We start from the raw sequence: 21,681 nt of genomic DNA on the forward strand, positions 1-21,681 counted from the left end.
GTCAGAGAAATGCTGCTGGAAGCTGGGGTGGCCAGGAGCACGTGGAAAGATCACTGCTTTGCCAGGGAATTGAGTATCACCGTGCAGCGCAGCCCACGTGGGACGGGTCACTTCCAATCTGAGCTGCTTTTCAAACCATGCATGGAATTCAGGATTTAAGCAGCCAAAGGATCAGCATCCCTTTTTTCTCCCACTTGTGCAGTGTTGTTTTTCCCAGGAGCCACCCTGAATGCGTAATTCACTGCTGGCACAATTTGCCCTGTGCTTGTGGCCCCTTTCCCTGCCCTTGCTGCGTCAGGATGGGAGGTGAAGGTGCCCAGTGTCCCCTGGAAGGACAGGAGTGACGTGCAGGCTGCTTTCTCCTGATGGCATCCCCAAAAAATCTCAGACGGAATGCCAGCTGGACTGGGATTACTGTCACAGAGGAGGTCACAGCATTGGCCCCTGAGCTGTATCTTGGGCACGAGGTAAACAGGTAAACAGCGTCTTCCTTTCAGGTTTAGGTCAGCAGTGGAGCCGGGCAGGAGAACAAGGCAGGAGCCGTCTGGAGAGGGGCATCAGTGCCAGGCAGCTTTTGTCTGGAGCCTGAGGGATGGAGCGACGGTGGCTTCGGGGTGTCAGGACCACATCAAGTTCCCCTTGTGCAAGGCAAGCTCAGGTGCAAGTGCGGAGGCTCACAGCACATCCTGAGGGCCCTTTCTGTGTGTGGTGCTAATGAGCATCAAGGGTTAAACACACAGAGTTGTTTTAAAATGGAGGAAAAGGGGCATTTCTTCACTCCACCTTGGCCTCTAGCCTCTTGTCCTGAGCCCAGTAGCCCAGTCCCTTCTGGCAGCTTGAGACCCAGCGCCCTGCCACGCTCCCAAGGGCAACACGGGTTTGGTGGTGGATTTCACTCCAAGTGCTCACCCGGCCCCTGCTCCACGTGAGCTTGGGGAACACGTTCCACCATGCAGAGGCAATCCTACCGGGAGCACGGCAGCTGTCTGGGATGGACTGTGGTCCATGGTCTGTTGTCAGGCAAAGGGATTCAACCTGCCCTGCACAAAGATCTCAGTGCTGCACTGCCTCCAAACCACTTGCTGTAAAGCCTTGGGGCAAGGGTTTTCTGCATCTTGTCCTTGCCGGAGTAGTTTTAGGGTAAAAACCTCCTCAGTCCTATGCAGGGGGTCTGGGCAGGACCCTTCTCCCCATGCCTGAGCCTTGTGAGGAGAGCAGAGGGCTGAAACAGCCACCTCATCACGGGTGCCAGGTGACCCAGTCCCATCAACTCAAATGCCACCAGGGGAACACTGTCTTTCTGTCACCCGATCCGTGGCTGCTGGAATGTCCTCGTGGGTGCTATATAAGGGTGGGGCCAGCTCGGCTCTCAGGGCACTGCCTGTGCAAGGCAGGAGCTGGAACACTGTGCCGAGGTTCCTATGGTGAGGCCACGGAGGGACATGGCTCTGGGCAGTTCACTCTGGGGAGATAATCTCTCCCAGCAACCCCCGTTATGGGTGGGATAGGGAAGGGTGGGCATTGGTGAATCTCCATGCTGAGCAAGCCCTGTGCCTCAGTTTCCCTGGGATAGAAGTGAGGAGAGAGGGCAGGATACGGTTTTTGAAATGGACCAAAGCCATCGAGAGCCACCATGGCACATCATCACCTCCGTCGCCGAGCAGGACACCCACAAGAAGCCCCATCCTGATGCGCTCTCCCGGCTCCTCCACAAACCCCTCCTCTCTTCCAGCCCCTCTGCCACCATGGTGGGTCTGAAGCCCCCCGAGGTGCCCCCGCCAGCCGCCGTGAAGTTCGTCAGCGCGGGGATGGCCGGCTGCATCGCTGACCTGTTCACCTTTCCCCTGGATACCGCCAAAGTGCGGCTGCAGGTACGATCCGCCGGGCCCCCAAAACCCTGTGGGCAAAGGGAGCCCATGCCAGCTCTAGCACAGAGCTGGTGGCGCTTGGGGAGGAACAGAAGGTGGGGTGACATAGTTGGCACCCCACAGATCCAGGGCGAGGTGAGGATCCCCCGGACCATCAGCTCTGTGGAATACCGGGGTGTTTTGGGGACACTGAGCACCATGGTGAGGACAGAGGGAGCCCGCAGCCTCTACAGTGGGCTGGTGGCTGGGCTGCAGCGCCAGATGAGCTTCGCCTCCATCCGCATCGGGCTGTATGACTCTGTGAAGCAGCTCTACACCCCCAAGGGCGCTGAGAGTGAGTGTGCAGGCAGTCTGGACATCCCTGCACACCCCCTTCCTGATGCACAGCCCTCTCCCAGAGAGAAGCTTACCCTGGGGGGCACAACTCCCCAAGATGACCCTCTGTGAGGCACCACGGGCCACTCACCCTGGGGTCCCCGCAGGGCCGGTGGTCCCTGCAGGGCCAGGAGCCCCAATACCTGCCCTCTCCAGACACAGGCATGGTCGTGAGACTCCTGGCCGGCTGCACCACTGGAGCTGTGGCCGTGGCCTGTGCCCAGCCCACCGACGTGGTCAAGGTCCGGTTCCAGGCCAGTGGGGCGCTGTCAGACAGTGCCCGCCGGTACAGCGGCACCATGGATGCCTATCGCACCATCGCCCGGGAGGAGGGGTTCCGCGGGCTCTGGAGAGGTAGGAGCAGACAGGGATGGGCATGGGAAAGGGATGGGGTGGGAATAGAAATGGAAACGGGGACGAGGAAGGGAAGAGGTATGGGGACAAGAAGGAGGACAGCAGGGTTTGGGCACCTGCCCTGGGTGCTCCAGGAGGGGCTGTGACCAGCATTCCCAATGCCACCACCCTCCTGCCCAGGGACGCTGCCCAACATCGCCCGCAATGCCATCATCAACTGCGGGGAGCTCGTCACCTACGACCTCCTCAAGGACGCGCTACTGCGGGCACAGCTCATGACAGGTGAGGACGGCATGGGGGGACATGGCCAGGCGCCATCCCTGTGCCCGCAACATCCAAGCCCCGGCTCTTCCCCACCTTTAGACAACGCCCCATGCCACTTTGTGGCCGCCTTTGGCGCTGGGTTCTGCGCCACAGTGGTGGCATCACCGGTGGACGTGGTGAAGACGCGGTACATGAACGCCAGCCCCGGGCAGTACCGCAACGCCCTGAGCTGCCTCCTAGCCCTGCTCATGCAGGATGGCCCCGCCGGCCTCTACAAGGGGTGAGTTGAGCACCTGCAAACTCGCTGCGATGACTGCACGGATCCGTGGCATTGAACCCCAGATATTCCAACCCACGTGCTGGGCTTTGGGGATGGGCATGTCCCCGGCAGGTCCCCTTCAGCACTGCTTTTCCCGGCACAGCTTCGTCCCGTCCTTCCTGCGGCTGGGCTCCTGGAACGTGGTGATGTTTGTGTCATACGAGCAGCTGCAGCGCGCCATGCTGCTGGCGCGGCCGGCCCTGGCGTGAGCCCTGCGGCGCCTCTCGCCGGCCCAGCGAGGCTCAGCATCAATTACATTAATTGCTGAAGCGCTGGGGGGCAGTGAAGCCACACGCTCGGGGAGGGACACGAGAGACGGAAGGAGAAAGGATGCTGTTTGAGGAGAAACATGGGAGAACTGAGGTTTTCAGAGAAGAATTTTAAGGGACAAAGGAATAAACGTTTCTTGGCTTTCCGGCCAGGAAGAGCAGCGCTTCCCAAGAGCAGTGGTATGGGCAGGTGGGACCAAGCTGAGGGCCAGAGAATCCCTGTTATTCCTTACTGGCGCTTCTAATAAACCGCCCCTATGGGGTCTGATCACAGCGTGGCTCAGGGTTTCTTTACCTTTTTGGGGGGTTGAAGGTCATTGTCTCAGCTCCACACGTGACACCAGTCAGGCTCACATTCTCTACCACTTTTGGTGCACTGAACATTTTCCCGTTAATCCCTAATTATTCAGGTCTGTCGCAATCACCAGCAGCATCTCCAGCCTTTTGCCCTGCCAAGGCGGCAGCAGATCCCTAACCCTCGCCAATCCCATTAAAGCCTCAAATGGTCCCTTTTTAGGACAGTGAAAATGTACATCCTAAGCAGGAGAGGACACAGAATTCTCTTTCCCTGTTTATCAAGCACAAGACACCTGGGAATTGCTTTCTTCCCATGGGTAACTGGCAGGAACAGGATTTCCTCTGTCATCACTCCAGCTGTAGCATCGTCATTTGTCACAGATACTCAGTTCTGTTTCAAGGACTCCCATCAGAAATGTGGTTACTGTTATCAGAAGCAAATCCCCAAGGCGGTTTTCACTCCCTGGAAAGAGCAGCAATGACCTAGGACAGCTGCTGCCACAGGAAAAGCTGGCGCCGCGGTACCCGCAGGGGCGGGGCCCCGCGATGGGCGCTGCACCGGCGGCTGCGGTTCCGCCCCCGCGTCCGTCCGAGCGCGCCCCGGGGCGCGGAACCCGCGGGGCGCTTTCCTTCGGCGGCCCTGTTCCCGCTGTGCCAGCGGCAGCTGCGCCAGGAACGGGCTGTCCTGAGCCAGGGATGGGGAAAATCGCCGGGAACGAGCGACCGGTGCCTTCAGGTGAGTGGGCGGAAGGGAGAGAGGGCTGCGCAGGGGTCACCTGGATCCGGTGGGATCCGCAGGGGCACGTGCGTTCTTTTAGCACTGATACCTGGGACCCAACTGCAGTGTGGGACGAGTTTGTCCCGAGACTTGAGGCTCTCTGGGATCATTTTTCATGGAATAAAGCTCGTGCCGCGTTCCCAGCTGCGATGACAACGTTTTGTGGGATGGGCTGAGCTCCGTTTCCCGGGAAGCAGCGGGATGGGTGTCCCTGTGCCCACTCCCATGGGTCGCAGCGAGAAGCTGCTCCTGTCGTTACGGCCGAAGGTGAGTGGGAAAAACTGAACAGTCCTGAAGGAAACCGATGGAAAAACAAGTTTTGTTTGGTTTTGGACTAGACATTTTCCCCCTGACCCCACCTGATCTCTGTGTTCTGCCTTAGGAACCAGGAACAGGAGAGGGAAGGGGGAATGGGGACAAAAACAATTCGTTACTCCTAAAGGGACGAGTTTATTTGTATTTATTTCCTGACCCACCTGGAATGATTTGGGTCTCAGGAGGCACCTGGGAGCCTCCTGTTGTGTCCTGGGTGGGGCCGTGGTTATAAAAGGGGTAAAGGATCGGGGAGGGGGATGGTGGAAGGTAGAGGAGCAATATCTTGGGCCAGTGACACCTTGGGGATTTGCGTCTGGAAATGGCCTGATGGGAGTCCTGGAAACAGAACTGAGAAATGAGAATACTGCAGCTGGAGTGCTGAGAATGGAGAGGCTGTAGTGAGCGTTGTCTGGTGAGTCTCCTGATGTCCCATATCTAATGCTGTGCTGTCACCAAGTCTCCTCATTCTGACTTAAACTGTCTTGAAATATGCTTAAGTTACAAATTGGACTACAACATGCACACGGGAAGCTTCATGCTCCTAAGGGAATGCTTTAGGGATGTGCAGCTCAGAAGCTGCACAAATCATTCAGGCTCCCACAGAAACCTGTTGGGCTGTGGTTCTGGGGCAGGAGTGTCAGAAAAGTGGTGTCTTCAGTGCCACCTTACTAGTGATTTTCCTTGGAGCTCTCAAGATCAGGATGAAATGGTGTTCATGCCCCACTGGGAAAGCATGGAGCAGGATCAGTGTTGTAGCTGTGTGTTTTTCCTGCTGTCTGCACTCTCTCAAGGATGCCCTGGAGTGCTCTGGCTCAAGGCAGGATAATCTGTGTGTAAGAACTTCCCATGCCTGTCTGTGCAGCTGGGTCAGTCACTGGGTGTCCCATGGAATCCCTGAAGTTGGAAAAGCCCTTTTGGATGCTGAAATGCCCCCAGGACAAACCTTCCCAAGCTGGAAGCAAAGCCAGTGGCAGGGAGGGAAATCCAAGAGGGTGGTGGGAAAGGCTTTCTACCAGGCCTGGACACCCTCAAGGCAGGGATGATTTTTAAATGTCTGTCTGCAGCAGCAGCTCCCTCCCTACCTGAGAGCTGCCTCAGCTTGGATGAGTGTGAGGATATCCAGCTCTTGCTTAGGGCTTGGAGCATGGCGGGGTGCAGAACTCATGTTAAACCTTGTTTAAACACTTCTAGTATAAAAATATATTAAAACGGAGACATTTGAGGAAATAACATACAAAAGTCTATTGCATGCATAGGTACAAGCTGTCTTTATTAAAGATTTGTATTGATGGATGTTTTGTCGAACAACTCTGAGGGCAGAATGTGTCCAAAAAGCTTTGTTAACCCCTTGTCTTCTGCTGGTAGGGCAGGGCAGTGTCTTACCCCAGTTCTTGAGGGCTCTGTGGAGATTCCTGCCTGGAGCAGGGTCACCCCTTGAGGATGAGCCACAGAGATTCGGTCATTGGACTGGGTGAGGATCTATTTCTACTTAGTAATTGTTTTTGCTGCCTTTAATGTCATGGCTGCAGCGTTCATCAGATATCAGGCCCTGCTCCAGCAGTTACAGCTCCTGTGCTGGGCAGGGAACACTTCTGGGGAAGGGCTTTCAGTCTCATCAGTGTCCATTTCAATCAATAATTTGTTTTATTTCCATCAGTCTCTCCGGTTTGCCGCCCTCGGTCCCACGGACAGAGCTGTGTAAAGGTTCGAACTCATCTGTACAAAGTCCTGCCAGTGCTTCCAGCAGCAGGTGCTGGAGGCATCAAGAGCTGCTTTTTGAGCCTCGTTCTCCCCTCGAGCTTTACAGAGGGTGACAAACTCTGCCCTCAAGAATCTAATGTTTATATTGATCCTACAGCTGGATAGTTCAGGTAGCAGGCATTAGAGTCAGTTCTAACGACACAACACAGGTTTTGTCCCACAAAGACCAGCTGAACTTCTTGAGATAGCACACAGATGATGCACTGGGACTTTGGGGTCAATAGTAAGTGTTGCCAGGTAATTCTTGTGAGATTGAGCTGAAGTGATGTTATGGTTGAGAGCTGCATCTCCCCTGCTCCCAGCAGAGGAGGCAGAGCTGGGACAGGATAGCTCCTCCATTCCTTGGTTCCACCACAGTCCCGTGTGTTCCTTCCCGGGGCTGCTGCGGGCATTGGTTCTGTAAGTGATGGATAAAAATTCTGCTTACCTTTGAATCTTACAGGAGAGCTGCACTGAATGTCGCAGGAAAAGGTGGAAAGGGGTTTCGGGCGGGGCGGCGGCTGCAGTTCCGCCTCTGCCCACCCGAGGGCGCTGCGCCCGCCCCGCCGCTCCGCGCCCGCCCTGCGCGCTTCGGGGTCCCCGCGGTGGCCTCGGGGCGCCGGGCGGGGGCCGCGGCTGAGGCCAGGATGAGACACGGCGGCTGAGCTCTCGCTGCCTGGAGCCTCCACACCGGCCCCTCGGGGCAGCAGATCCTGCAGGGCGAGATGGTGCCTCTTCCCATGCCAGTGGCCCCCCCTGCTACGAGCTGCCCAGCTGTCAAACTCTGCCTGCTGTTATATTGCAGGTCCGCAGCAGTGCTCAGGCTCGAAGAGTGGCTTAAGGGTTTGTGAGAGCACAACGGGAAATAGATAAATCCTCTCCAGTAGGTTGAGGGCTGTCTCATTAAATTCGAGGCTCCTGGAATTGATGAGTACCGGATAGGGACCACAGGGGAGGAAAAGGGGCGGTACATGAGAAGGGAAAGTGTCTGTTGCACTGAGGATGTTGTTACACGGCGCCTGGTCCTTTCTGCGGGGAGTTTCACCGAGGATGTTGTTACAGGGTAAATGGCCCTTTATGCCGGATGTTCTGCTGTGGATCTTGCAACAGGGGACCTGATACTTTATGTGGAATGTACTACTGTGGATGTTACAACTACCTGATCTTTCACGTGGGAAGTTTTATGGAGGATGCAGTTACAAGGTAAATGGTCCTTTATGGGGGAAGTTTTACTTTCGTGTCAAAAAGCCTTAGGACTGCTCGGGAATGCAGTGTGGGATATTTGACCTTTGAAATGGGTCCCGTTTGGGTACAAAATACTCATTTTAAAGTGGTTTGGGGTTTTTCTCACCTCGGAGGAGTGTGAGGCTGACTAGTCAGGTTGGTGTCTGACAAGGGGAGGGTGTTCTGGGTTCCAGCAGTACTGCAAGGGCTGCTGCTTTGGGGCATAATAAGGAAACCAACAATATTCCTGCTGTGCAAATGTGGCTGGGAGTGGAACAGCAAGCAGCAAAGCTGGGCTTTGCTCCTTAAATCCCAGAACCCCTGGGTTTAAATTCCATCAGCCAGAGGAGGGAATGAACCCTGGTGCCAGCCATCCTGGGGGCATTGGACAGGAGTTACCAGCTTCTCTGTTAGCAGTTGCATGATGTGAGTCTCCCTTGATCAGAGAGAGCAGAAAATGAAGCAGGAAGGGGAGCTCATTTTGTTTCTGTGAACTCCAGGCTTGGGGCAGCTGCAGAGCAGTTCGGTTTCAAATAACCCTGCCCAAATACAGTCAGCTTGAACCTCTCTTGGGCACTTTTGGATCCTTCTGTGCCACTCCTTCTCTGATCCTTTACCTGAAAGGTGTGGGCTCAGAAACACCTGCTTACTGGATGGTATTTTACATGTACAATTTTTTTTTTTCTTAGAAAAGCCATCAGGTGTAATGAAAATCTATTCATTGTAAAAACCCTGTGGAAAACAGGTGGTCGGTACACTACTTGATAGTAGCTCTTGGGCTTTTCTTCTTCTTGAACCTGTTCTGAAGAGGACCCCTAAACTGGAAAATTGAAGCGGGGGGGGGAGGGAGGTTGCTTTTAATTTTTTTTTTAAATGTTTCTATGGAGCTTGGTATGTCAAGTGACACTACCAAAATAGAATTGGAATAATTGAACTTCAGGACATGGCACTTAATTCTTTTAATGTGTTTGTGTGGGTGCAGGAAATGCCAAATCCCAAAGCAATATGTCTGTAATATTAAGCGCAACATCTGTAAAACCAAGTCCTCAGTGTGGGCTTTTCACATGGATGCAAATGGTCTAAAGGCCTTTCTTGTGTCCCAAAAGCCAAAAGAAACCTGCCAAAAGCAGGCCTTCATTGCATATCAGGGATTTCAATTTGCTGTTGGATTCTTCCCTCCAGTCTGCTCTCTTTGGGTTCTTGTGCCAAAGGGGATCTGGCCCCAGAGCCATACAGGGTTGTCTGTTGCCTTAATAAATGTAAATGAAATTTACCAAGTCTGTCAGGAAAGCAAAAATATCCTGGGGTTTGTTTGGCCGAAGATGGAACACGAAGGTGTCCATAACTAGTAGTGAGTGTGAGTGCTGATAGTTTTGGGTTGTGTGGTGCCTCTGGTCCCTCAGAAGTCAGGGCAAGGCTGAAGGAGGGAGGGAACCTGCCACGGCTGTAGGTGAGGACAGTATTGGCTGTTTCAAACTGCTTGATCCAGAACTGGGAGAACAGCTTTTCTCCTTTCTCTCCACCACTCATGTTCTTCTCACTGGGGAAACAGAAATAATTTTAGAAAAATTAGAAATTTTAGAATAATTAGAAAAATCCAGCTAAAAATCTCACTTGTGTCTCCCCTAAGTTATCCTAGTTATTCCCAGCTAGGAGCTGCAAGAAATTCAGGCAGGGGAGATGACATCAGGGAACAGTTGTAAATTCAAAGGCAAAAAGAGATCTACTGGCAAAGGGCAGGAAAGGGGAAAGGTTTCAGAAGACATTTCTGCAGTCTAATTAATAACTATTTCTAATTCCCCAGTGAGAAGAACACGAACTCACAGCCATTAAGGCCTGATGGTCCCCCGCAGTGAGAGCTCAGCATACATCCACAGAGGCAAGTCCATCATCTGAAAGGAAAAAAAGAAGAAAAAGGTGATTTATTTTGCTTCAAAGTTATTTCAAGTTCTTAAAGCCCAACCAACATTTGCTCTTGATTTTGGTTGGGGGAATCATGAGCAATGGGCACAGGTCATGTCATTCATTTAGCTGAAAACCTGGCATAATTTAGAGGGGACACAAGAACTGTTTGTGTAGGAAGATGTGAGGGGATGTCAAGGGGAATGAGGTGGCATTTTTGAGGGAAAATGCTGAGGCAACTGAAGGGGGCCCAGCAGAAAATTTCCCTGGGAAATCCGAGGCCGCTTGGGACCAGAGCCAGGGCTCTCTAGGGGTAGCAGTGAGGGGTCAGCACTCGGGACTCACTGCATCCTCCTTCCTTGGCAGCAGCCGGGAGGGAAGGGAGAAGAGGCCCCATGTGGGACAAGGCCAGAGACAGCAAGCAGAGGAGCAGCCTCAGGCTGGAAAGGGGCAGGAGAAAGGCACTGTGGGCAAAGGGACGTCCCTGGAGTTAGCAGGGCACCTGTGGGGAACAGAATGGACACTCTGAGGGCAAATGGAGGTGAGGAGTGGACAGTTTGGGGCAAAATCTGAGTTCATCTACAGGGAAATAAGTAGGGGATATTTTGGAGGGAAAAGCTGAAGTGATGAGTTCACCCATCTTGGCCCAAGTTGTGTTTGCACAAAGCAGGACCAGAGGTGAAGGTCAATCCAAAGCTAACCCTGCTTGACCTCTAAATTCACGGATAAGTTTTACAAGCTGCCAAATGAGGGATTAGAAATGAAACCAAGAGCATTAATGAGATTCCTGGGAATCCCATTACCTCGTTGTCATAGAACTTTTAACAGAGTTTTGAGCTTTTGATGTCAACAATGCCTTTCTTTATTTGGATTATTCACTGTGTGGGATTTAGATTTTAAAGCCCTCATGGTGGCCCTGACACTGCTCAGGAGCTGGTAGGAAAAGCAGAGTCAGAGCTCTTGGCAGGTGCAGGGTGTTTTTCCCCCAGAGTGGATTGTGGAGGAACTGTTTGGGATTTGGATCGTCCCTCTGGGTGGTGCCAGTTGCTGTGATTTGTATAATTCCATACATTTGACTCCCAAAACTTCCCAGCCCAGGGGCTTTAGCTGACAGGGCAGCACAAAGATTGTTCTCTGTGTGGTACCCAGATTTGAAGTTCGCTATCCGCTTTGCTAGTTCAGATGAATTATACCCCTATCGCCAGATTCCCTGCTCAATTCCCACTGGAATTCCTTCACAGTGCCTCATGGAGTGTGGATATTCCCATGCAGAGCTGCTGCTTTAATGCCAGCTGTGTCAGGAAGCAGCAGAGCTTCCAAGGAAGCTCAGCAGGATCAGGACAAGGACAGGTTTATGTTCTATAGAATTTGCTATTTATAACCCTCATCCTCCTGGCCCCACTGATGTCCCCAGGGGGCACTTGACAGAGTTCCCTGGAATTTAGCTGATTTCACACCCACCTCCCCTGCGAGCTCAGGCTCCAGGTGATGTTTTAAAGCAGGAGAAGGCGCTGGCCGGATGCACTCCCAGCCCCTGCTGAGGCAGCCCCTGTGGCCACGGGAGGACTTCTCTCCCTGCAGGAGCTGATTTCATTCCAGAGCCTCAGGAGTGGCCTCTGCAAGTTCTTTTCCCTCAGGAAAGGGATGCACATCCCTGCCTTCAGCTCAGCTCCACCTGGGAAAGCTTTCCATCGGTTCTGCACTTCTGGGTGTCTCCATGAAAAAATCCAAACAAAATTTCATCCAACTCTGACCTTTGATTTTAAGGCATCTCCGAGAACATTGCTTGGGATTTAATTTCTACAAGGGAAGCTTGCCTTGGCTTTAATGCTGCTGATGGATGATGTCCTCAGGCTGGAAGGGAAGGGATTCGGGGTGGCTGGGACATACCTGGTGGGTGTCTGGGAGTTCCAGGAGCTTGGCACTGGGAGTTACTGTCTGAGCCTCTCTGGAAACGCCCCGTGCTGACATTCCCCGGTGCCAGCTGTTCCTTGGGGCATTTTTGGGGTGTCAGTGGGGTCTGTCGGGGCTGAAGCATCTGCGGGTGCCTGTTCAGAGCAGCCCCTGGCCGAGGGGCCGCGGGCAGCCCTTTATCCATGTCCATCCCAGCGCTGCCTGCGCAGCCCAGTGCCCGTTCCCGGGATGTGTGTTTGGCACGCTGTGTGCCACAGGCAGGACACTGCAGGCACAGCTCCTCTCTGTAAATCCAAAGCACAAGAGCTGCTGCTTCCCTTCCTGGGCCTCCCAGCCTTCTCCCTGCCCCCGTTCCCTGCCAGCTGGGACACACGGAGGGAGCACCAAGGACCACTCCTGGCAGTGAGCAGGAGTCGCTGAGAGCTCTGTGCAGCTCTGGGCCGGAAAAGCTGGCCCGGCCTCAGCAGCCCCTGGGATTTTGGGCTGTGAATACTCACCTGTGGGAAAGGCCCCTCTGCAGGCACGAGCAGCCCTGACCCTCTCCAGAAGAGCTTTGGCTGTGGACCAAGTGAACCCTCAGGACTTGCCTTGCTCATTTCTCCCTGGAAAGGGCCATGGAACGAGCACCTTTACAGATGTTGGGTAAATCCTGGAAAGGGCAGGAAATCAGGGTTATGGGAAGAGTTCAGTGCTGTCACACAACTGCTCACCTGTGTTGTTGCATGATCAGGTGCTGGCCATGGAGCTCTGCCCTGGGGCCATTGCAGGGGCTGGTGTGGAAAGCAGCGTTAGCATAAAAGAAGGAGCTGTATTTGCATAGGAATGACCTTGCTGGCACTTGGCATTCCTATCCCAGGCAGGACATTGCCAGGAGCTGAGATTGGCTTGGCTGGAGCAGGGTGCTGAGAGTGCCCAGGTGTGGGTTCAATCGCCAGAGGAGCCATTCACATAAGGGTTCGACTTGGTGGTCCTTGTGTATCCATTCCCACTCAAGATCTCCTGTGCTCTGAAAATAAAGAATAAACAGTTTTCACTGGACTTTTAAACCCAGAGGTTTTTGCACTGGAGCGTGCAAGCCCCAGAGAAAGCGGGGGGGGGGGAGGAAGGAGAGCATCAGATCTCACCCGGCAGGTATCGGATGAGCGGCCCAAGCAGCAGCGAGCCCCGGCGAGGCCCCGGTCCCGCAGCGGGCGCAGTCAGAGCAGGAGCGGCAGCAGCGGCCTCGGCGCCAGCGGCCGGCCCGGAGCGGCTCGTCCCGCTGCAGCCGCGCTCGTTGGGCGGGGCCGCGGCGGGCGGGAGGCCCCCGGGGGAGCGGCCCCGGGGCAGGGGGAGGCGGGCGCTGCTGTGCGCAGGGGGTGCGGCGGCCCCGGCAGCGCCGGGGCTGGGGGAGCTCCGCGTCCCCGCGGGGGCTGCGGGCGGGGCCGGGCCGGGAGCGCCGGCGCTCCGGTTGCGCCAGGGGGCGCCCCACAGGGCGGGCGGCGCTGAGGGAGCGGCGGCCTCGGGGGGTGCCGGGGCCAGCACGGGCGGTCCCCGCGGCCCGCCCGCTTCCAGGCGCGATCCAGCGGCTGCTGCGGGGAAGCGCCGCCCTCCCGGCGGGCCCGGCACCGGCACGGCCCCGGCTCCCCGCGGCCGCAGCGGGAGCGTAGCCGGAGCTCCGGCGGGAGCCCAGCCCCGCGCTGGCCGCAGCCGGAGCGGCAGCGCCGGGCTCGGCCCCAGCGCCAATCCCGGAGCGGCTCTTGCCAGCCGCGGCGATCCCGATCCCTAATGCCATCCCCAATCCCACCTCAGTTCTCCGACCCTGGCAGCCGCACCCCGCCCGCCGAGGGACAAGCGGCTCTGCCCGGGACCCCCAGCAGACACCGACAGGACCCAGCCCCGAATTCCCGGGCCCGGGTCCCGTTCCCACCTCAGCGCCTCGGGCTCGGCGCAGCGCCGGGAGCAGCCCCCGGTGCCGGGCTCCGCACAGCGCCCCGAACGACGGTCCCGCCGCAGCCCGGGATGAGCAGGATGAGCGTTCACTGCACAAAGCGGAGCGGGCGCGGATCCGCCGGCATTTACGGGCGCGGGCGGGGCGGGGCGGGGCCGGCACAGGTGTGGAGGGCGGGGTCCGCACAGGTGCGCGGGGCCCCAGCGCGGCTGCGCGGGGCGGGGCCGAGGGGATTTAAGCCTCGGGAATCGGCGCCGCCGCCATTTGCTCCCTCGGCGCTCGGTGGGAGAGGCTGTGGCCGGGCCGGGCTCTATATCTCTCTATTTCCATATCTCTATGTCTCTGTATTTCTTTTCCTTTATATTTGTGTTTGTTTCTCTTTTTCTAACCCTCTCCGTTCTCCCCCCTCTGCCTCCCCTCCCCCACCCCCTACACCCTCCCCCCCCTACCCCCCCCTCCCTCTCCCCCCTAGCCCTCCCCTCCCTCCCCCCCAGCCCGGTTCCCCCCATCCCCCCTCCCTGTCCCCCTACACACCCCAACCCTGCCCTACCCCTCCACCCTCTCTCCCCTTCTCCGCCGTTCCTTCCCCCCCATCCCGGGTCCCCCCTGCCCCCTCACCCTGCTCCCCTTCCCCTCCCAATTCCCCCCACCTGCCCTCAATCCTCCCCCTCCGTCTCCCACTTTTCCTTCCCCCTCCACATCCCCCTGTTCTTCTTCCCTCTTTCCTCCTCTGCACCTTGACCCCCCCCACCTGTGCTCCGTCCTCCCCCTCCCCCCCCCTCCTTTCCTGTCCCCCCACCCCACCTCTCCCTGCACACCCCGAACCCCCCACCCGCGCTCCTTCTTTGACCCCCTCTGCTCCCTTATTCCCGTCCTCTGTCCCGTCTTTCCCCCGCAGCCGCGGGGCTCGGGGCGCCGGAGAATAAAGCCCAGAGGGCCGGAGCCCGGCGCCCCTGCCCTCGCTGGAGCCCCGCACGGGCCGGGCCCGCTCGGCGGGTCCCCCGTGCAGTACAAAAACAGCGCCGGGGCTCCGGCTTTCCACACATCACACTGGGGATCCCCTCCTCAGGAGGGGTTCCCGAGGGGGGTGGGTGGGTTTCGGGGAGGGGGGTGTGTTGGGGTAGGGTGGGCCCCCTCCTCAGGAGGGGGTCCCGGGGTGGGGGGGGGGGTGGGGGTTCGGGGTATGGGGTGGGTTGGGGCGGGCCCCCTCCTGAGGAGGGGGTCCCGGGGGGGTGGGGTGGGGTGGGCCCCCTCCGGAGGAGGGGGTCCCGGGAGGGGGTCAGGGTGGGCCCCCTCCGGAGGAGGGGGTCCCGGGGAGGGGGTGGGGCGGAGGGGGGACTTTTCCCCCCTCCAGTCCCCGCCCCCTCTCCCGGACCCCCTCCTCCGGACGGGGCTCGCCCCGGCCCCCTCCCCGGGACCCCCTCCTCCGGACCGGGGCCCCGGGGGGGGTGGGGGGGGCCTGGCGGGGAGGGGCTGTTGGTTTGGCCTGTGAGTGCTATGTGTGTTCATGCCGCAGAGTGACGTGACCCCCTGTGCTTCCCCCCCGGGGCCCCGGTCCGGAGGAGGGGGTCCCGGGGAGGGGGCCGGGGTGGAGCCCCGTCCGGAGGAGGGGGTCCGGGAGAGGGGGCGGGGACTGGAGGGGGGAAAAGTCCCCCCTCCGCCCCACCCCCTCCCCCGGACCCCCTCCTCCGGAGGGGGCCCACCCTGACCCCCTCCCGGGACCCCCTCCTCCGGAGGGGGCCCGCCCCACCCCACCCCCCCCGGGACCCCCTCCTCAGGAGGGGGCCCGCCCCAACCCACCACCCTCCCTGAAACCCACCCACCCCCCCCGGGACCCCCTCCTGAGGAGGGGGCCCACCCTACCCCAACACACCCCCCTCCCCGAAACCCACTACCCCCCTCGGGAACCCCTCCTGAGGAGGGGATCCCCAGTGTGATGTGTGGAAAGCCGGAGCCCCGGCGCTGTTTTTGTACTGCACGGGGGACCCGCCGAGCGGGCCCGGCCCGTGCGGGGCTCCAGCGAGGGCAGGGGCGCCGGGCTCCGGCCCTCTGGGCTTTATTCTCCGGCGCCCCGAGCCCCGCGGCTGCGGGGGAAAGAGGGAAACGGGAGGGATGAGATGGGGTAGGGAGAGGAGTCGGGGTGGGTTGGGGAGAATGAGGGGGGAAGGGAAAGGCCAGGTGAGGAGGAGGGATGATGGTCAGAGGAGGGGGAAGAGAGGGGAGTCGGGTTGGGGAGCGGGGTACGGAGAGGGGAGAAAGGAGGGGTGGGGGAGAAAGGAGGCGGGGGGGGGTCGGGAAGAGAGGGTGGGGGGCGCTGGGGAGAGGGCAGGCAGGGGGCCGGGAGAGACAGGGAGGGTGTGGGGGAGAGAGAAAGAAACTGGGGGGGTAGGAAAGAGGTGATAAGCGGGGGAAGAAGGAGGAGGATAAGGGCAGGAGAAAGAGGGGGAAGAAAGAGGGGGAAGAAAGAGGGGGAGCCCGACCCGACCGCAGCCTCCCCGAGCTCTGAGGGAGCAAATGGCGGCGGGGGCGATTTCGGGGGCTTAAATCACCTCGGCCCCGCCCTGCGCAGCCGCCCTGGGACCCCGCGCACCTGTGCGGACCCCGCCCCGCGCACCTGAGCCGGGCCCGGGGCCGCCCCTGAAGCCGCGCCCTCGGCCCCGCTCGGCCCCGCCCGGGACCGCCCCAGAGCCCCGGCCCCGCCCGGCCCCGGGGCCCGCCCTGCCCGGCACGGGGGCGGCTCCATCGCTCGGGGCCCCGCCCCTCTCTCCCGGGCCGGACCCGCCCTGCGCCGCACCGGGGCCGCACCGGGGCCGCACCGGGGCTGCACCAGGGTCGCTCCCGGGGCCGCGGGTCCCGGTCCTGCCGGCGGCCGCTGCGGGTCCCGGGCGGTGCCGCCTCTGCCCCCGGCGGGATCGGGGCTGGGATCGGCACCGGGAGGAGCCGCTCCGGGACGGGCGCTGGGGCCGAGCCCGGCGCTGCCGCTCCTGCTCCGGCCGGCTCTCCGCGGGGAGCCGGGGCTGTGCCGGCGCCCGGGCAGCCCCGGGATCCCGAGCCGGGCCCGACGCGCCGGGCCGGGCTCCGCTCTCAGCCCTGAGCCCCTCCCGGAGCCCGCCTTGGGCCCCACGACGCGGCCCCGGGCTCTGCCGCCAGCCCCGGACGCGGCGCTGAGTCGCTGCTCCCGAGCTCTGCGTGGGGCCGGCGAGCCCGGCTTCGGGCTGTGCCTGAGGCAGGACTCGGAGCCCAGAGACACAGACTCGCCCTGGCCCGAAGAGCCCACTTTGAGCATCAAAACACGGCACTTGGGCTTTAATTCAGGGCCAGCAAAACGCAGCACTTCCGTTTCTCTTTGTGAGCCCAAACACACAGGCCTCGCTCTCTTCCTCAAGCCCTGAGAACAGGATTTAGTCACTGTTTCTGAGTCCCAGCTCTGGCCATAGGAGCCTGCTCTCAGGACTCTGTGGATACAAAAATGCTGCTGGCAAGGATTTTCTTGCTATTTTCTGTGAGAGACTTTTCTCTCTCACAGAAGAGGTAGTAGAGTTACATAAAACAACCAAGCCACCTGCAACCTTGAAAAGTCTTGTGTATGGTACAGTAGAAAAATATTTTGACGATGCTTTAGGATTTTAGCCAATCACCCCCAAGGGGAGGCTGTCCAATTAGACTATGAAGAAAAAAAGTCTATAAAAGAGTTTGTAAAATAAATAAATCCATCTTGCTGCACAATTCCTGCCTGCTGGATCTTCTCTCCTCCTCCTCCTCCCTACGGCTGCGGGACACAGTGATATACCCTAGGGCCTCGGCCTGCGGTAATAGGACTCCACAATGGAGGATTCAGTCTCTGCTTTTAAGCTCTGCGCCTGCTTTTGAGCCCCCGAAACGCAGCACTGGGTCTCTTTTTGTGAGCCCAAAACCGCTCCTGTCCCTCGGGTTCGGAGCCCCCAGAAGTGCCCGGGGCCATGGCTGGACCCCAGCTGGGCACCAGCAGCCGCTCCCTCACCCCCCGTGGGATGGGGAAGAGACCAGAGACAAAATTCCAGCTCAGAACAGTTTAATAATGGAAACCAAGACAAATACAATCATTTGAGATTAATGACAACACATAGTAACAGTGAGAGCAACAAGAGCAGTGGTAACACTAATGAACAGGAGAGAGAGAAAAGGCCCTCCACACCTCCCCCCTTTAACATTATAAATCCAAAATTTAATCCAGAGCACCAGAATCTCCCACTGTGGGGGATTTCCATATTCCTGTTGCTTTCTCTGTGTTCTGTCCTGGGGATTTGTGGACTGAGGAAGGCACTGCTGCTCCTCTGGCCAAGGGGAAAGCTCCTGTGCTATTCCCATGAAGAAAACACCTGGAATTACTGTCCTGGGAGCCCCGTCCGGTCTTTCCAGTGACTGGGGGGCACCCAGAGGGTCTTTACATGAAATGAAAATGAGACCCCGGCCCAATGCACTGACAGCAGGATTGGACACTCCTGGCCAAGGTGACCAGTCTGTGGGAGTCGGACCGGTGACGATCCAGGGGGGATCTTAAGTTGGATACTTGCAGATTTCATCGTGCAGAAGCTCCAATTCTTTTTGGCACCTCTTGTTTAAATGTCTCCCCACTGGAAGAGGTCAATTAATCTTTGTAATGACCTGACTGCCAGAGGCAGGGAAAAACAATCAGCGTTCCCTGAACGCCTCCATCACTTCCATGTCCACCTGCAAGGAGTGGCCGATGGGCAGGAGCCTGCCCAGAACAGGCTCAGAGATGGGGCTTTCAACCCAAATTCCATCATTCCATGATCTCTTGCCTGTATTAATGTTGCACTGTTCCCTCTCAAATTTAAATTCTCAAATTTAAATGGTTTATTAAAGGAAGAATTTTTTAATTATTCAGGAATAAAAAGGGAAGCATCAAACATACAAGAATCATTCCTACACCCACCAAACCATTCTTAACTGGAAGCCTATTCCCTCATCTCTGCCCTTGTTTTTCTTTCCTGGAAAACCTTGTGATCCCACAGTTTCTCCAAGAGATCTGCTGGGAGTACTGCAAGGTTTGCTCTCTCAGAGAGCCAGGGGGGTTTACAGCACTTGTTCCTCTGCATCTTTACCCTTTCATCAGCTTTCCCCTGGAACAGTGCTGTGGGAGAAGCTTGGAATTATCAGAAATGGATCAGGTTCACACTTTTTCCCCACCAGTTTTCATCCGTTTTGAAATTCCTGGAATTACCCTCAAATTTGCCCTAGAACACAGCTGTGAAAGGATCAATGAGAAGAACAGCCTGAAAGCAGAAAACCACCTCCAGCAGCAGCCAGAATGATCCCATTTCTGCTCTTACCTGGTCCTGCCAGAGCTCCCAACAGCCATTCCCATTCCGAAACAAGAGCTATGGAAGACATTCCTGCTGTCCGTGAGGGTGAGGTGGCACTTCTGGATGGTCTTTGCGGTGGAACCAGACAACAAACAGAGTGTAAATGATCTTGGTGTGGTCCCTTCCAAGCCAAACCACCCCGTGATTCCATGCGTGGATCAGCACCTGTCCCAGCTCCACTCCAGAAACCTCCTCCCACTAACCCAGAACTTTCCTTTTGCTGCTCAACATCAGGGATTTGCTGCCGAGTGCCCCGGGCAGGGGACGCCTCAGCCTTCCCTGGGACCGCAGCATTCCCTGGGACCGCAGCATTCCCTGCGCTGCCTCAGCACTCCCCCTGCGCTGCTGTTCCACGCCGATCCCGTGGTCCAGCGCCTGTGCGGGCTGCAGTGCCGGGCTCTCCCCACAAGGCGGCAGCACCGGGAGCGAGCAGCCCCGGCCGGTCCCGCTGGCTCGGGGCAGCTGCGCCTTGAACCCGCCCTGAGCCGGCGGGGCCGTGAACACAGCGGGCACAAACCCCACCGGTGCCCTTTATTTCACCCTCAGAGGCACAGGATCGCAGCATTTCCTGGGCTGGAAGGGACCCGCAGGGAGCATCGAGTCCAAATCCTGGCCCTGCACCCCAAGAATCCCACCCTGTGCCCGAGAGCCTTGTCCAGACCCAAACTCTTCCCCCAAGATCCTGAAAACACAGAGGGGCTGGGAGAAGGAGGACAATGGAGGATTTTTTATATAGATCTCCTTGTATGATCGTTATATAATACTATTAGATAGTCCAGGAACCCATCCCTGTGGCGGGACAGCCATCCCTGTGCCGGGACACCCATCCCTGGGCCGGAATACCGATCCCCCGCGGCCCCCACCGTCCGCTCGGGGCTGTCCCCGTTCCCCGCTCACCTCCGAGCCCGGAGCACCCGCGCCGGTGCCCCCGGCCCGGCCGCGCTGCTCCCCGGGCTCTCCGCCATTGCCGCTCCCGGCGAAGAAGGGCGGAAGTCACCGGGACCACACCAATGTGGCGATCGGGTAATGGGCGTTTTGACCTTCTCAAGATGGCGGCCGGGAAGGACCCCCCCCCCCCCCCCCCGCTCCGTCCATTCAACTGCCTGAATGCTCCCGCCTACCCCAGGAGCCGCTGACCCCACAGTCGGTGTCCGCACAGCGGGAAACGCCTCAGAAAAATTGCACATAAAGCGCTGCGTTGGCGTCGGCGTCGCGCTCAGGCAGTCGAATAGACGCAGCTAGGGGGGGCCTTCCATGCCGCCATATTGAGAAGGTCAAAAACAGCGCAAGCCACCGCCATGTTTAGTGTGGCACTGACGTAACTTCCGCCCTTCGTCGCCATCTTGGGTGCTGCCAGAAGCCACTTCCGGTTAAGCCGCCATCTTTAGTGTGGCGGTGACGTAACTTCCTTCCTTCACCGCCATCTTGGGTGCTGGCAGAAGCCACTTCCGGTCGAGCCGCCATCTTTAGTGTGGTACACTTAAGGCCCCCCGCCCCTCACAAGGGCTTCTGTCTATTCGGTTGCCTGAATCCGGCCCGGACTCCGACGCCGGTTCCGCGCTTTTCCCGCGATTTTCCGCGGCGCTTCCCGGTGCGAGGACACGGCTGGTGGGGTCAGCGGCACCGGAGGCGGGCGACGGCCGCGCGACCGGCGGCAGGCATCGGCAGGGACACCTCTTAAAGGGGCCTATTGCGTCCGCCATCTTGAGTGTGGCGGAAGTGTGACCCACCCTCTGCAAGGTCCTGGCAGGTTCTAATAAAAACGCCACTTACGCCGTCCCGAGAGCGCCGAACTGCGCCTTCCTTTCCGAGCCGCCCCCTTGAGAGCGGCACGCGGGCGGCTCGATTCCGACCGCGCCCGCCCGGTGCTCCCCGCCCGGGTCGCGCTGCGACCGCGCCTCTGCTGCCCGGCAAAACCGGCCCCGCCGGGCCGCCCCCCGCCCTGTCATTCCTCGCGGTCGCCGCCCCGCACGGCGCCCACTCCTCTTCACCGCTCTGGCCCCGCTCACGCACGGCCGTGTCCCTCGGCGCTCCGAACCGCCCTTCGCCCCTCCCCTCCGCTGACAGACCCAGCCCCGCTCGCTCCCGCTCCTTGCCCTTGCCACGCTCGGCAGCCACCGAGGCCGCCGCCCGCCCTCTCGGCTCGGCCGGCACCGGGCGGCAGCAGCGCCGGGGCGCCGTGTCGGGGGCGGCAGTGCCGCGCTCTCGCCACCAGGCGGCAGCAGCGCCGCCCAGCTCAGCCCGGGGGCAGGGACAGCAGAGGGAAAAGCCGGCTCTGGGCGCTCTGCAGCTCCTGCAGCCCGAGCGTCTCGGCTCCTGGGGCCAGGCACTTGCTTCTTTCCTTCCTACAGAAAAACGCCGGCTCGTTATTCTCAAAACTTGCTGATCTCTATTCCCAGTTTATTATATTCCAGTATATGTTAGGGTAGATAGAGAGGCTTTATTTCAAAATTAATCTATACATAAATTAGTATTCGTCGTCAATATATCTAAAAGTGAAAAACTAGGAAGGAGGGGGAGAAAGGTGCGAGAGGAAGGGTCAGGTTTTGGGGGAGAGGAGTGGAGGGTTTGGGGTGAGAGTGAAGGGGGGCGGATGATGACGAAAGAAAGGGGAACGCGGGGAGAAAAGAGGGCTAGCGGAGAGGACAGGAGGGGAGGCCAAAGTCCCCGCGCCTCACCTGGGAGCCCGGACGCGGGGCCCGCGCCCGCATTGCTCTCTGAGTGAGCAAATGGCTGCGGAAGCGATTCCCGGGGATTGAATCACTTCGG

General features: G+C 58.7%; 1 protein-coding gene and 2 long non-coding RNA genes across 13 annotated transcripts; 2 read left to right on the forward strand and 1 right to left on the reverse strand.

Moving 5' to 3' along the window:
* The first annotated feature begins 19 nt into the window (after positions 1–19).
* On the forward strand, positions 20–3,722 carry LOC116437228 (mitochondrial uncoupling protein 3-like). Of its 2 annotated transcripts, XM_032094839.1 has the most exons (7): positions 20–1,424; positions 1,733–1,871; positions 1,992–2,202; positions 2,400–2,597; positions 2,778–2,879; positions 2,961–3,141; positions 3,284–3,722. In XM_032094839.1, the coding sequence occupies exons 1-7, from the start codon at positions 1,276–1,278 to the stop codon at positions 3,387–3,389; spliced, it is 1,086 nt and encodes a 361-aa protein (XP_031950730.1). In that variant the 5' UTR covers positions 20–1,275; the 3' UTR covers positions 3,390–3,722. The 2 variants fall into 2 exon arrangements, with proteins under 2 accessions (XP_031950730.1, XP_031950721.1); XM_032094830.1 differs by having other exon boundaries at positions 1,236–1,424; positions 2,778–3,141.
* A 456-nt stretch (positions 3,723–4,178) lies between these two features.
* LOC116437294 lies at positions 4,179–12,665 on the forward strand. Its single transcript, XR_004237230.1, has 3 exons — positions 4,179–4,482; positions 7,642–7,782; positions 9,608–12,665. It is a non-coding gene; the product is annotated as an uncharacterized LOC116437294 (long non-coding RNA).
* On the reverse strand, positions 8,748–19,641 carry LOC116437265. 10 transcript variants are annotated; one of them, XR_004237223.1, is made up of 5 exons: positions 18,880–19,641; positions 11,167–12,625; positions 9,628–9,695; positions 9,418–9,459; positions 8,748–9,343 (listed from the first exon to the last, which is right to left on the reverse strand). It is a non-coding gene; the product is annotated as an uncharacterized LOC116437265 (long non-coding RNA). The 10 variants fall into 10 exon arrangements; XR_004237224.1 differs by lacking the exon at positions 9,418–9,459 and having other exon boundaries at positions 11,167–11,380; positions 11,596–12,625; positions 18,880–19,175; XR_004237221.1 differs by lacking the exon at positions 9,418–9,459 and having other exon boundaries at positions 11,167–11,418; positions 11,596–12,625; positions 18,880–19,175.
* Positions 19,642–21,681: the final 2,040 nt, after the last annotated feature.

Source organism: Corvus moneduloides, chromosome 2 (assembly GCF_009650955.1).
Source record: "Corvus moneduloides isolate bCorMon1 chromosome 2, bCorMon1.pri, whole genome shotgun sequence".
Taxonomy (NCBI): Eukaryota; Metazoa; Chordata; class Aves; order Passeriformes; family Corvidae; genus Corvus; species Corvus moneduloides.